The following is a 15779-nucleotide window of genomic DNA, read 5'->3' as shown; positions in this document are numbered from 1 at the left end:
AACTCAAAAACATTTCTTAAGGTTGATGCTGGTGAAAAAGAAAAGAACATATTCAGACAAACTTATCTGATGAATATTTATGTGTCGTAAGAGTTTGAGAACGATCTTAGAAAACAAACGTCAACGTTTAAAGCCACGTTGTTACAAACCTGTAAATGTCGAGTGTTCTCGCTGCACACAGACGAACGATCTTAGTTTGATCATGTGTGACTCACGACCAGTGGAAAATAATCATTACTGTTCATCTGACTGGTTTGAGTTAGCTGGTGACAGACAGATGGTTCGTCAAATCACTTGCCAAGCATTTTTTTAAAGTATCTGCTTTTTTTCCAAACAGTTTACAGATGGTTCTGTGTGACAAACAACATAATAATTATTCTCGCAGTCTTTTGTTGCTCCTGTCTGACTTGTCTCAGACAGTTTGCCACTGTCAAATCCAGAAGACGCACATATCTACAAAAATCAATAAAGTTGATGAGGTGAAACATTAAATAAATTGTATTATTACACAGCGTCTCGAACAACAGAAGAAAAGTATAAAGACATCAAACTGAATCACCGCCTGTCGAGAGTTAAATGCCGGTAAACTTTGAGCACGCTCAGTAAACTGAGCCACTAAAACAGCCACTCGAGCAGGAAAGCATCATTTGCAGCTTCTAATCTATTACAAATCTCTTCGCCGTGTAAACGCTGGGCTGAAGGAAGAGACGTCCCCTGTGGCCGCCAAACAAAAAGGTTACTCTCCAGCCCTGTTATTTCCCACCACATGCTTCTCAGAACGCACTGAACTTTAAAGGCTGCAACGGCCATTTTGTTGTCTAATTCATTCACTCAATCTCCTCGGGATCTAGCCGTGTTTTCCCAGGCTTTCTTTCTCCTAAAGGTTATGTTTTATGGTATAAGGCCGGCATGAGAGGCCGGAGCTTTCCAGCGTGATAAAGGTCAGGAACTCCAAGCTGATCCGCGCTCGATACGAGGGAACAGAGAATAATAAAATAAATACCAGGTCAATCTCACGCACCATTAACACACATGGAGGTCCAGCACAGCCTTAATATATTCAGACACACAAACACAGACCGACCTCTCTTCCGGACTGAAATCATTTCATTCTTATTTTCATCACTTTGGACGTAAGAGGACGTTTCACCACTAATCTGCTCGCTGCACACTCGTAATCTCTCCGTGTTTGTGGCTTCTACTGCAGGGCTTTCCTGCAACAGTGTCTGACCTGATAACACACAATACAGAGGCCAGCTTCACACACACACACACACACACACACACACGCACACACACGCACACACGCACACACACACACACACACCTAGATGTAGACAAAACCATGTAAACAAAGGAAGTTGGCCTCAGTGTCCTTTAAAGAGCAACAAGAGAACGGAGAGCTCAGCAGTGTGTGTGTGTGTGTGTGTGTGTGTGTGTGTGTGTGTGTGTGTGTGTGTGTGTGTGTTACAGGTCCATATCAGTGTGTCCCACCTGCTTCCCCGTCCTCGTCCATGCCGATGGGCCCGGCCTGAGGTGTCTCTCCGTTCTTCAGACAGTTGTGGATGTAGGTGGCCTTCCAGCGGGCGTACTTCCTGTGCTGGATGTTCTGGTGGAGGTGGAGCAGACATAAAGACGGTGATTAGTCGTGTTGCAGGGTGGTTCGCAGGGAGCTGGGGTAATAAAATGTAGGTGATGGAGGTTACGAGGATGAGCTGACATGAAGGGTCGAGGCTCATAAAAAGGTAGGCAGTGTGAACAAACAGGAAGGAAGTTTAGATCCTCAGAGTTAAAGTTAAACTTCAGGATCAGAGGCGGCTGATGGTGATTTAAGTAAATATGAGATGAGAATAAGCTACAGAGCAGTAGTTGATGGGAATGTGCATCCGTTCCACTGCATTGTGTTTAACTCCAGAACATGTATTTGATAACTTTAGTTACTAGTTACTTTGAAGATTACATGTTGCTTCAGAGACAATGCAGCACATTTGGAAGTTCATTAATTTTATTTGCAATTCCATTAAAAATTGATTCTGACAACTAGAACATTTTCCGTGACTGATGTACTAGTTTGTTTCATTCATTACACAATTAAATCTGATTGGGTTCTTGGATGCATGTGATCAATTAGAGTTACTCGAGTTATCTGGTGACAACTCCTGTATTTATATCAACGAAAACCCAAACTGTGCCAGTGTCGTTGCCGTTGTGGGTAAATGTTCAGGCTGGTATTCAAAGAGGTGGGAGAGAATAAATCATTTGAGGACTGAGGTTAGTCGATATTGGTTCTGTACAACCCAACTGGTAGAGGTTCTGCTCAAGGAATCTGCCTGTTTAAAAGCAGTTTTCATGACTGATGGAAAAAAGAATGTTTGATTGATATTTTGGGAAATCTGTGGGTCCAGGTGCTAAAAAAAGGTAACAATGTGGAAATGGGTTAGCTTTAGCAGAGTTTGGGAAAAATGTGGCTGTATTTTATTCTCTGCACAATGAGAGAAAATACAGTTTTGGGCAAGGGTTGATGGGGAGGTATTGGTAGAAGAAGATTAGGGCATTCAGGCCTGGGGTGGGTATGTACTAGATTATGTGGGTATCACGGGCCGACTGTTGGGTTCAAGGGTTAAAAAAAGGAGACAACAAGTGTGAAGAGATCCTTTTTTGGCCAGGATTGATTCAGGTAATATTAGGATGTCTGAGGCATTAATAGAGGGGTAACTTTAAGCGTGATTTGACGATCGTTAAGGCGAGGCAAGTCTATTTGTACAGCACAATTCAGACACAAAGGTTAAGGGTTAGTACTGCTTGTTGAGGACGTTGAGATGGTGCGAGATGTTTGGACATTAAATGTGGAGTAATTATTTGGGGCAGCTGTTAAAACTTTTAGAGTGGCTAAATTGTTCTTGGATCCGGGTAGGGGATGTTTGGGGATGTTTGGGGATGTTCGAGGGTGTTTAGGGATGTTTGGGGATGTTTGGGGATGTTTAGGGGTGTTTAGGGGTGTTTAGGGGTGTTTGGGGATGTTTGGGGATGTTTAGGGGTGTTTGGGGATGTTTGGGGATGTTTGGGGATGTTTGGTGATGTTTGGGGGTGTTTAGGGGTGTTTGGGGATGTTTGGGGATGTTTAGGGGTGTTTAGGGGTGTTCGGGGATGTTTGGGGATGTTTGGGGATGTTTGGGGGTGTTTAGGGGTGTTTGGGGATGTTTGGGGATGTTCGAGGGTGTTTAGGGATGTTCGAGGGTGTTTAGGGATGTTTAGGGATGTTTGGGGATGTTTAGGGGATGTTTAGGGGTGTTCGGGGATGTTTGGGGATGTTTGGGGGTGTTTAGGGGTGTTTGGGGATGTTTGGGGATGTTTGGGGGTGTTTGGGGATGTTTGGGGATGTTTGGGGGTGTTTAGGGGTGTTTGGGGATGTTTGGGGATGTTTGGGGATGTTCGAGGGTGTTTAGGGATGTTCGAGGGTGTTTAGGGATGTTTAGGGATGTTTAGGGATGTTTAGGGGTGTTTGGGGTGTTTGGGGGTGTTTGGGGATGTTTGGGGGTGTTTGGGGGTGTTTGGGGATGTTTGGGGATGTTGGGGGTGTTTGGGGGTGTTTGGGGGTGTTCGGGGGTGTTTGGGGGTGTTTGGGGGTGTTTGGGGATGTTTGGGGATGTTTGGGGGTGTTTGGGATGTTTGGGGGTGTTTGGGGGTGTTTGGGGGTGTTCGGGGGTGTTCGGGGGTGTTCGGGGGTGTTTGGGGGTGTTTGGGGATGTTCGGGGGTGTTTGGGGGTGTTCGGGGATGTTCGGGGGTGTTTGGGGATGTTTGGGAGTGTTCGGGGATGTTTGGGGATGTTTGGGGGTGTTTGGGGATGTTTGGGGGTGTTCGGGATGTTTGGGGATGTTTGGGGGTGTTTGGGGATGTTTGGGGGTGTTTGGGGGTGTTTGGGGATGTTTGGGGATGTTCGGGGATGTTCGGGGGTGTTCGGGGGTGTTCGGGGATGTTTGGGAGTTAAAGCCTAGTAAGGGAAGGTGACAGTTGGGGGTTAACTGGATTAACGGTGGTAGAATTGGCTGAAAAGGGGATGTTTGAAAGGCAAAGATAGGCGAGGGCAGTAGATTTACACAGACACGACGCCGATAAGACTGAAAAGAGAAATTCCTGCCTCGACCTGATAAGTGCCATGTTTTCCGCAGCTGCTCAGAAACAATGAAATGCTGGAGACCTATGGTCTTTTCTGAGGTAAGGTTGTGTTTGTTTAGCCTCGGTCTTACCATGAAAAAGAGGGAAATAACACTGCTCTGATAGTTAACCACGCAATGGAAGGACAGAACATGGAACGGTATGAGAGCTGAGTCACTGTGAAGCTATTCAATGACAAAACTAAATAAATATGAAATTTCTCAGGAAACTGTTTCTTCAAACATGGGGAACAAATGAAAAGAATACCTTTTTGAATATAGTTGGAACAGAAAAGAATCCACCTTTTTATTCGATTGGAAGTGTAAGAACCCAGCCGTGACCCATCTGGCAGTTCATTAAAACCAGACGGACCATTTGACCCACAATCTTTGTCGGTCTAGCTTTAAGTTTTCAGATTCCAGATGATGGTCAGCAAGTGGCCGGAGTCTGTGAGCCACATGCAGTTAGTGACATGAGGCCTTTCCACAGGAGAGCCATGAATCAAGTCAGACATAGAAACCCATCGCCTCCAGCGTGAACAGACAACAAACTTCTGAATGAGGAGGGTAAAAGCCTGACGCTGTCCCTGTCAGGACTCACTGAGTCATGGCGGAGAGTGATAATCACAGTTGTAGACACTAACACAGATGGTCAACGCTCTCTTTGTCTGCAGCGATCCAGCGCTGTGACAGCCTGGCTGACGGGACGGAGCAGATATCAGCTGATAACTTGTTACTGCGGCGCTCTGCGAGGTTTCATTCAGCAGGAACGGGAATTTCACTGCCGGTGTATGAACATGGTGCAGAATTCAAAATGTTCCAGCTTCTGACGAGAACCTGAAGGAGAGTCACATCAGTACCATCTTCACAATGCTTCACAGACTGAGAGTGGACCCGGGCTCGGATTACTGAAGTGATCATTCCTGAGAATCTTTGGTTTGGATGTCGCAGAAGTTCAAAGGTGTCATGATCCTCCAAACCAATGATTAGATTTGACTTTTGATTCGAAGGTCATGATTTGATTTCTGATTCAAACGTTCTCTCAGCACTGACGGCTCTGCCATTGTTAGACGGCACTGTTTTATGTCCTGACATCTTTTACATTTTCAAACTCTTTAAAAAGATCGGGGTGTTTTACAACGACAGTCTGACTTCATCCTGGTGTCTTTGTGCAGATTAAATTAATATTTACCAAAGACACAACTAATCATACCAGCCTTCAGAGATTCAACAATTAACCACAAGCAATACAATTTCAGTTTGTTACAAAGTTCAGCTTCTCAAATCTGCCCCGACTATATATGTTTTTTATTTTCTGAGCCCAAAAGTAGACGCATGAGGAGAAGAAAGAAATACTGGAAGAATCACTAGTCCTTCTTGAAAGCTCATATTGATTACATTTCCATTTAGAATTGAGATAGAGACACTTTAACAGAGATATAGGCTACTTGTGAAGAGCTCAGTCATTTGTTTACCGAGCAAAGTGCTTCAGTGCATAACCTTCATTATTTAAATCCAGGAAGCTCAATAAAACATATCCGATCTATCACAGTTCAGTCGATGATGACTGGTTCGTGGTTTGGAACAACCCTCCTGAAGATACCGGGCTAAACACATCTGTCTTCTTTGAAATTCATGAGAATTAAATGTATTTGAACATCTGTGTACTCAGGTAGTATAGATGAATATGTGTGTGAGGAAACTTCCTTTTTCTTCTGCCTCTGCATGAGGAGAGGAAATCCAGCATCTTGTGCTGTCAGCAGGTAATTCTGCCATCAACATGGCGGCTCTTCTCTCTCTGCTCACTTCAGTGCAGAAGGACGGCCATCACTGAGCATAATGGCTCCTGATGGCCGACAGCGTTACACAACACCGTGCCAGCCGGCCCGATCCCTGACTGCACTCAGCTCGGCCGGGAAGCTGCTGAAAACCTCTTTTTACTGCCTGAAACTCAATCACTCCTGACTGTCCGTCTGCAGAGCACTCACCACCGGCCACTGTGAGGACTCATTGTCTGATGGTGTGTGTGTGTGTGTGTGTGTGTGTGTGTGTGTGTGTGTGTGTGTCCATCAGGCCTCACTCAGTGCAGCAGCAGCTAACTGTATGGACGCAAGTGTCCTGTTGATGTTTTAATGGCTTCTGGGTGACTTCGACACGACGAGGAGAAAAGACCTGCTGTGTGTGTGTGTGTATCGTGTGTGTGTGTGTATCGTGTGTGTGTGTGTGCGTGTGTGTGTGCGTGCGTGTGTGTATACAAGCACGTTTACTGATAAAACCTTACGTAACGACAGCCGATCGCTCTTTTATAGGATAACTTCACACTTCACTGCTGCATACGTGACTAAAGTTGTAAAATCCTTCAGCGTCTCCTCGAGGTTTCACTTTCTCTCTCGATTTAAAGGTTATGATTGATTGTTAGAATCACACCTGGATTTATACAGTCAACAGATCATTGGTTCTGAATTGTTCAACAGTCTGACAAAGAAGGAGTTCAACAAAACGTTCCAGTCTTCAGTGTTTCAACAAGAAACAACAACAGAGAGAAATTCAGTTTGTTACAAAGTCCAGATTTTCTAATCTGTCCAGAGTGAACCCTCTCCACAAACAAATCAATAAAGGATCTCTGAGGGAGAAACAGAGCCGGCCTCTCGGACGCTCTGGGTTTCCCCTTCATGCATACTGGATCAGTGTCTGGAAACGCAGCTGCAGGCTAACGCTACGCTAGCCGTGTCGTCTTTGAAGTGTTGTTGATCTTCAGACGTGGAGAGAAGAAAACACAGAGAGAATCGATGATCCCGCTTTTGATTTGGATGATCGACACTCAGAGTTCATTTCCATCAATATTTGACTCAGAGTGGAGACGTTGACGCCTCTCGTGTTTCTGGAGTGAGCGGTGTGGAGGCTGATGGATGCTGAGCAGCAGCTTTAAGTCTGTTTCATTCATCTGATTCCACATCGACAGCCTCGTTCATAGATTATGGATCAGCTGCTTTTACATTAACTCTGTACTGAAGCTTTGTGGTGCTTACATTGGCATTCACCATGTTTGTTCATCATTTCAGACACTTTTCCACCGAATTCAATACACAAATAATGTGTGTTTTATGAGAAATACAACAAACTCACCAGATATTTTCCAGTTTGGCATGTTCATGAAAGGGAACCTGTAGATGACCTGGAGTTTGGCCCTTTTTGTGTCTTAGTTTAATTTACCTATCAACACTTGTTGAGGGGAGAAATGTTTGTTTGGTTTCTGTTTCTTTGGGGGATTTTAACAAGATAAAATAAAGCCAGCTGTATCCTTTAACAGGCGATATGACATCCGGCCTTATCAGAACACTTCCAGGAATCTGTTGGTTTCTTATCATCATCATCACATTAAAGAGAGTTTGCAGAGTTCTAATTTGTGGTTGTCGACAGGGTCTTTATCTTACCTCCTCTGACAACTCCCCGAACACAGACAAGACGTCCAGCAGCAGACTGGCTGAGTAGAAGGACTTGATCATGTTCCTGAGAAAGAGGAAGAAAGATGGAGGTAAAGAGGTGGAAAGTAATGTAGGGAGGAGGGTTTGGAAATGAGGAGGGATATAAGAAGTGGAAGAGAGAGAGAGAGGGAGGAGACACTATTAGTTCAGTGTTTCATTGAGGTGTGATGCAATAATACATGACAGAACTGAGCAAGTGCAACTGTTTCCAATAAAAATTCAACATGCACGTAACGAGCAGACCCGTCTACAGATATCAGAGGGACAGAAATTGTCCGGGTCAGTGAAAAATCTTCCAGGACTTACGGAGCGGCACGGAAACTCTGAACCCAAAAAAATGAATCTGATTTACAATTTCTCACAAATCGAACACATTCTGTCCTGAAAGACAGGAACATCCTGTTTCAACAGCTGAAAGTGATGAACCTGATCTGAGTGTGTGTGTGTGTGTGTGTGTTGGCAGGGATTGAAAGAGAGAATTGAGCGACCCCGGCTACCAAGCTACAACAAGAACACACACACACACACACACACACACAGAGCATCCATGTTCTCTACCACTGCAAATTAAATATATTCTATTATATTAAACACCAGTGTTATATTGATTTAATCCTCAGTTCTGTCCTACAACAACAGCTGCAGGTAAAAATGTTCAGTAAGTGATTTGTGTGTTTAAATATCAGCGTTATAGAGTCTCAGGTTTCCTCAGCAACCACAGCACAGAGTTACCGGCACTCAGTTAGGGGTGATTTCCCATCATGACACACACACACACACACACACACACACACACACACACACACACACACACACACACACACACAGTCCAGGTAAGGAACATGAATGGGGTCCTTGTAGCAGTGTGTGAGCGGAGCTACTGGGCGGCGGCCTCGACATGTTGGAGGAAGTTTCTTATTCCACCAGAGTTTCCCATAAACATCCACCTCAACATGTGTGTGCGTCATGAGTGTGGACATGTGTGCCAGCGCACGTTTACATCTCAGTGTTTAGTCCTGTGTGTATGTGCCGACATGTGCTGGTGTGTTTACCGAGTGTGTCGCTGCGGTGTGCTCTGTGTGGTGACGTAACGCAGCGCTGCCTCTCATTAAACTGTTTGTGTTCCTGTCCAGCGGAACAGAATCACAACCTGCTGCTGCCTCATATACCTGCTGCACACAGAGAGCCTCTGAGTGCTTGTTTACAGCACCAGCGGGTCCAGAGAGCCCGTCACCTGCATCCATTCATCGGCCCCGACCTGCCACTCACACCCACCAGCGGGGAGGGAAACTCACTTCCTGTTGTGGTTCCTGTTTGTCCCCGAGGAAAGTTTCATGTGTCATTTCAAGAGTTCATGAAGGAGAAAATATCGCCATAAAACCAACACTCAGGTTCACTCCTCACTTTTTACAAGCTGAACTTAAATATACCTTAATATATACAAGTCTGTAGCCCTTTTTAGATAGAAAAGGCGGCACATTAGCTCCAAGGTAAGGGCGGCAATGTGCCGGCCTGTCTTTCTAAAACGGAGGCGTAATATTCCTCCTTTTCCAAAAGCCGCCTCTGAGGTAGGCGTAAACATGTGACATGACGTGAAGCTCAAAGTTGGGCTGTGAACAATGACGACACATTTGTCTTCAAAATAAGAGCTTTACATTGCACCCCATTGGAGTTTAGAACTGGGTTCTTAGTGGGGGGCTTTTAATTTGAAAGTAGCGACCGTTCTTAGCTTTCCGACACAACAACAAGCTAACACAACCAAACAGCTACAGAGACCGAGGAGACGCTAGCATCTCCTGGATCTCAGCGGCTGTCCAGTTGTTCATCTTAATGTCCGCGGATGAAGTGATGGACTGACTGCTGTGATCAGCTGTTTCCTGGTTTTCAAACCGAGCCGGGCCGCGGTGACGCCTCGTGACTGATTCTAACTGAATCTCTTGAGTTTCTGTCGTTCTGTTTGTACGTTGTCAAGTTGTTAGCGATTGTTCTTTGCTTGTTCTGTGCCAGTTCAAGACCAACCTTCCAGCAGGAAGCCCAGTTCTGGTTGAAAGGTACCGTCCAAACGCTTTTCTTCAAATTACGTTTTTCTAACGTTTCTCCTTTTCGTGCACACATAAACTGTAAACTGTAACACTTCTCTACAGTGACTTGGCATCATCGACGCCGGCCCGGCTCTGCTGCGGTTCTGACCCGATGATCATTACTCAGATTATCTGTTATGATATTTGAGTATTTGAGTTTGTACACTGATGGATGGATGTTATATCGTTTGACTAAAGACACAAACTCTGCTTCGTTAAGAGTAATTTGTGTAACTAAGCAACAGACTGGAGTCTCCAATCTGCTTCCTGTTAACAACACGTCCAGTGTGAGTGAATGGCAGCAGGATACGTGTGTTCAGGTGATGTACAGACAGAGATTTTACCGTCTTTACCTGCAATATCATCTTAATTCATGGGCTCAATCCTAAAGTCCAGCCTCACATACTGTCTGCGAGAGTTCAGGTCCGTCCAGATGTCAAGTTGTGAGATACATTATAGATTTTTCTGAAGCACAGCCTGATCACAACAAACCATCCTGTATATTTACACTGTCAGCTCAGAGCCACTAAAGCAAAGGACAGACTAAAAGAAAAGAAAGGAGCCGGTGCAGAGCAGGACAGGATGGATCGCTCTCTGAGGACGCAGCGTCACCGAATGACAGACGGATAAAAATTCTTTCTTCGGTGAGGACTTATTTAATTCCCAGATATTTCCTGTCAGGAAAAGACCTCTTAAAAACTCCACATATCTTGTTCCAGATGATAAGTGGAAGCACAGGAATGAAGCAGGGAGGAAAATTTAAAAGTCATAGATCATCCAGTGAAGCTAATCCTTTCTTTCAACTTCAATCTGTTTTCCTCATCGCTCTGCGTTCTTAAATATGACATGATTGAAATAATAACCTGGTAGATTTGATAATGATTACAACCACTCTGCACTTTGACAGAGTTACATTTTACACATCTTTTATTGCTGTCTTACTACAACTTAAAGAAAGAATTAATTACATCTGGCTGATGTGATCTGGCTCCTCTCGGCTCCTCACACAGTATTTCTGTCCTGTTTCTTTCCAAGTTATTGACACACAGACAATCAAAAACACTTCAGAAGGTTAAAAGTTCTGTTTGTGCTATTTCAAAAGTGCAGTGTTGAAAGGATTTAAACTGGAGGGAAAATGCTTAAAACAATCTTATCAGGTGTCTCATGTGAAACACTCAGTGGAGGCTGAGGGGGTTTCAGCATGAAGTCAGGTGTTTCACTGACCCGCTGACCCCAGCACTGTCTGGTACTGCTTGTACAGAACATACAGGCCTCTGATGGGATTCTGGGTCATGAAAATAAAATTCACCAGACTGGACCCAGGAGATTACCGAGGCTTGTTTTAGTTCCCTCGACTGTCTGGGAGAAGAAACCGGTGCAGACGAGTGTGAGCGCTAAACCGCTGAATTCACATCGCTCTGAAGACAGGAAAAGAAAGAAGACAGGAGATGAGAGGAGGAAGTACAGAAGGAAACAAGGATAGAAGGAAATGAGAGAGGACAGGAGATGAGGAAAGGAGATGTGTGAGGGAGGAAGGAAAGAAGGGAGGGAGGAAGAAAGGAAGGATGGAAAAGAGAGGAATTGAAATGAGTAGGGAAGGAAACAGAAGATAGGAAAGGAAAGAAGACAGAAGATAAGAGGAGGAAGTAAAGAAGGAAATGAGGATAGAAGGAAAGAAGAGAGGACAGGAGATGAAGAAAGGAGATGTGTGAGGGAGGAAGAAAGGAAGGAAGATAACAAGTGGAGGAGAATGGAGATGAGGAGAGGAAAGAAGGAAAGAACAGAGGAAGGGATTGGAAGGGGGAGGGAGGGTCAGGAAGGAAAGGGAGAAAGGAGATAGGAGACAGGACGAGGAGGAGAAGGGAGGAGGCAGGCTGAGGACAGAGGAGAGGAGGAGAGGAGGAGACATGTCAGACTTGTTCCTTACTTGTGGAATCGTCCCGCTCGGTCCTCGTTGTCGGCGTACAGGAACATCTTTAAGGCGTAGTTTTCAATGTGGGCGTTGCCGACCACCTCCTGACTGATGGAGTCGTTATCGCCCAGCTCCTTCTTCATCTGGAACACAAACACACACATCAGTCACGACACACTCATGACTCCAGAGAACACTGTGAGGAGCTCAGCTGGAACTGGACCAGGCTTTTATTGTGAAAGGTCAAATATGCAGGATGCTCCTCAGAGGAACAAAATATCAGAACTGACATAAAATCAATCAGTTTTAAACAGTTTGATTTCGACTCTTCCTCTCGTGGGTTTTTGATCCCTGGAGGTTTTATATTTGTGGAACATTCCTCGAGCTGAGACGCCATCTAACAATCTGTGACATCATCAAAATGTCTGCTGGCTGAGCGGGGAACTGGTGGGCGGAGCCAGTGTGGGAAACTCTACAGTGCATATTCACAGTACACACACACACACACACACACACACACACACACACACACACACACACACACACACACACACACACACACACACACACACACACACACACCACCTTCCTTCACTGCTGAATAAAATGTTCCAAATTTACATTCTCACAGTTTCAGCGGGCTCCACCTGGTGTACCTGGCCTGTACCTCCTCCACCTCCTCCACCTCCTCCACCTCCTCCACCTGTAACTCCTTTAAACTCTCTCTCTCTCTCTCCACCTCTGCCGCTCTGCTGGTCTCTCTCTCCATCACAGAGTCCAGCACGGCTTCAGGTTTCTTGTAAAACCACTAAAGCAAACACAGTGCAGGTGGACCCCCGACCAGCCTGAATAGATACACTGTTCACAGACTTAAACCATCCGTGTGTGTGTGTGTGTGTGTGTGTGTGTGTGTGTGTGTGTGTGTGTGTGTGTGTGTGTGTGTGTGTGTGTGTGTGTGTGTGTGGGCTGAGTGCAGACTGAAGGACGGACAGCCGGTCGGGGGGATAAAGAGTGGGAGATGAAAGGAAGCTCTCAGTGACGGTTCGTCCTTCAGTATTTGTCTCGTTCTGCAGACGAACTCGAGTTCTCTGCTGCTAAAAGCCGACCCGAGGTTCTTCTGTGTACCAATAAACACTCATCAAGATTTCTGATCTGTTGAACTAAACTATAACACCGCTCGTTCAGTTAACTCTTCGTCTGGAACTTAGTTATAAACATTCGATGTTCAAGGGAGCTACATTTTATCTGACTGACTGATTTTGCAGGACTGAAGTGTTTTTAAATCCTGCAGGTTAGATAACTAATAACTTCAGTTTCTCATTTTGGGGTAAAAACAGGTTCTTGTTGTTGCAAAAGATTCACAAGATGATGCAGACCAACGTTTTACACTTGTTGCACTGCTGCGCCTCACTTCTTTATTTACTCAATAACACACTTTAGTTTAATGTCTTAACAGCTGAAAACAGAAATAAATCTACGGACATTTCTTTGTTTTTAAATCATTTAGGTGCATGTGTAAGCAGAACATTAGTAAGCAGCATGATGCAGATTAAGATATCATCAGAGAGGAAACAACATCCACAGTTTGTTTCCTCTTGATCATGTTTGTGCAGTCCTGAGTCAAAATTAAGCTGCAGTCACATTTCAAAGGCGACTCTAATGAGCAGAAAATATCTCCATCGACTGAAACAACCTGAAGACTGTTACTGCACCTCTCCAGCTCAGACAGTGCTGTGGGACCTGGTTTCCTCTGAGAGCAGCTTGTTTATTCACTTACAGACAGTTTGTATTATTGCCTCATTAATAAACTGCAGGTCTGTTTCACAGCCTGAAGGAGTTTCAAGGCTTTGAACTAAACGGTGACTTTTATTCTTTAGTCTGGTCTTTTTAAACTTCATCTACCTCAGCTTACTTTCCTGTTTCTTCACTTGTTTTAATGTTTTGTTCCTTGACGTCTTCTTACTTGTTGTTAATGTATTTGTATGTATTTGTTTGCCCCTGTAGAGCACTTAGAATTGTGCTGTACATATAAACCTTTCTATTCCAGTCTGTGTCTTCACAGCAGAGCAGCAGTGAGGTAAAGCATCATGTTCGCTGTGGTTCACCTCTCAACAGATCCATGATTCTTGTAAACATTCAGGCTCTGGACTTTATTGTAATACATGATATATCTCTCAGTATTTTAAAGGCTTAACAGAACAAAACCAATCACCCAGAAGGTTTAGATCTGAGGACAACAAATAAAGAGAGGAGAGAAGTCAAATAGCAGCTGTGATTGAATATTTAACTACATTATTGGCAGCGGTGAGATTTTCTATGCAGACACAGTTGGAGGTCGTCAGTGGCTGCTGATGTTAGCAGCTGATCCATAGAGACGATCAGGAGGCCGCGACAGATCAACAGCAGAGAAGCTCGATCAGGATCTGTACAACACTCTTATTTATCAAGTTCAAGGTGAATTGTCCTTAAACATCTCAACCCTGACGTCATTAACAACGTGTGAATGTATTCTTAGACCTTCAGTAAACTGCGCTGCAGCAGGCGAGCCTCTAAATTTAGACGGCTCCACCTTCTTTAAACTGATTCTCCATCAAGTGATTTTCCAGCGTCCCAGTGAGAGCGAAGCCTCGGAGAGTTGAGCCGGCCATGACGGTGGAAAACAGAATTAATGAGTCCAACATGTATTGTGCGTACGAGCCAGGTCATCGAGGAGAGAAGCTGCTGTGGTTTGTGTGCCGACTCGCTCGCTGTGTAGAAATGAGTCACAGCTAGCAGCAACAGTTCATCAAGAACCGGACCGTATGAACAGAACCTCAGGGTTTCCCCTCGATCCACAGAGCCAAACCGAGCCAGACAGAACCTCCTGGAGAGTAAACAGCTGCAGCCATCAGTCCAGAGATCCATTAGGCAAATTAGATTGTCTTTGTCATTTACAACAGTAAAAGTTTTTGTGTTTTCAGACTGTTTTTCTTTGTGACGAGTTTCTTTTTTTATATACTGAAACAATTAATGGTGAACATGATCAGCAGATGAATCACTATTATTCAATCTCTTTTACACTCATATGTGTATATAACTCATCTTCTGTCTGAGTGAAAACAAAACAAAATCAAAAGGTTCACACAGTATATATTCACGAGTATGATCCGAGCGTTCTGGATCGATATATTTAAACTAGTGATGACAAAGTTAACGCAGACTCCTCTGAACACTGCTGGGCAACGTTCACTGTGACAGACGTGACTTACATCCATCTGTGTTCAAACTGCACTGACTGAAACACACTTCAGCCACCAGCTAATAAGAACACACACATGAAAGCAGCGGACGCGCCTCCTGCTGAGTGTGTGACAGTAATGAACGTCTCTGCAGACTCGGTGTGTGTGTTTGCATGTTTTCATCTGCGTCCTCTCGCTTCCGCTAATTGGCTCTGAGCGATCAATAAAGACGTCTTCACCTCCCTCCTCCCTCCTCCCTCCTCCCTCCTCCCTCGTGCTCTCAGTCACCTCCTCTTTGGACTCCTCTCTCACCATCATGCTCCTGACTATCTAATCATGTGACTGCTGATCTTCTCACACTGCTTCTACAGCTTCTACATTTAGTTGCTGATGGAGAAATTACTGAAGCATCTTTTCCCACATCAGGCTGCAGGATGTGTGCGTCTCATCAGTGGAGATGTTCAGCTCCTTCAGTTAAAGGCTCATTTGTTCGACGCCCTGCTGGGACTCCTCCGTCTCATCTCACCTCCTCCTTCCTCCTCATAACAACTCTATAAAATCTAATTAGTGTGGCTCCTGTTGACACACAGCCTCTCATACATACATGTGTGTCTAACACTTCTGTGACTCGAGGCTTTAAACAGATATGTACCTGTTAGACTGCAGAACAGATGAGTTACTGCACACAGTCTCATTTACATGATTTATGAAAAAACAAACAATCCCATCTGATTATTAGCTGCCATGCTGTGATAGAAAGCTCCAGAACAACTCTAAAGCTGACAGGCATCCTGTTTCCAAGAACAAAATTTAACTTTCAGCCTCCACTTTCGACCGTGTGTCCTCACCGGATGTGACGCGAGAGAAACAAAGTGACACAATCAACTGGATTTCATCGTTTCCCGTCAGAGTGTCCTAACGACCCAAC

General features: G+C 44.7%; 2 protein-coding genes across 3 annotated transcripts in view; both read right to left on the bottom strand.

Annotated features, from left to right (window-relative positions):
• The window catches only part of LOC115574089 (NACHT, LRR and PYD domains-containing protein 14-like), a 915401-nt gene that overhangs the window by 716738 nt on the left and 182884 nt on the right, over positions 1-15779 (bottom strand). The gene's annotated exons all lie outside the window — the stretch shown is intronic.
• Positions 1-15779, bottom strand: part of vta1 (vesicle (multivesicular body) trafficking 1) — a 50746-nt gene that overhangs the window by 22615 nt on the left and 12352 nt on the right. For both annotated transcript variants that reach the window (XM_030405354.1, XM_030405355.1), the window contains exons 3-5: positions 11649-11776; positions 7590-7665; positions 1495-1609 (exon numbers count right to left, since the gene is read on the bottom strand). In XM_030405354.1, coding sequence (XP_030261214.1) covers positions 1495-1609; positions 7590-7665; positions 11649-11776 — 319 coding nt within the window. The remainder of the gene's footprint in view (positions 1-1494; positions 1610-7589; positions 7666-11648; positions 11777-15779) is intronic.

Source organism: Sparus aurata, chromosome 22 (genome assembly GCF_900880675.1).
Source record: "Sparus aurata chromosome 22, fSpaAur1.1, whole genome shotgun sequence".
Lineage (NCBI taxonomy): Eukaryota > Metazoa > Chordata > Actinopteri > Spariformes > Sparidae > Sparus > Sparus aurata.
The sequence above is the reverse complement of the archived record's forward strand: the minus strand, read 5'-3'. Positions and strand labels throughout refer to the sequence as shown.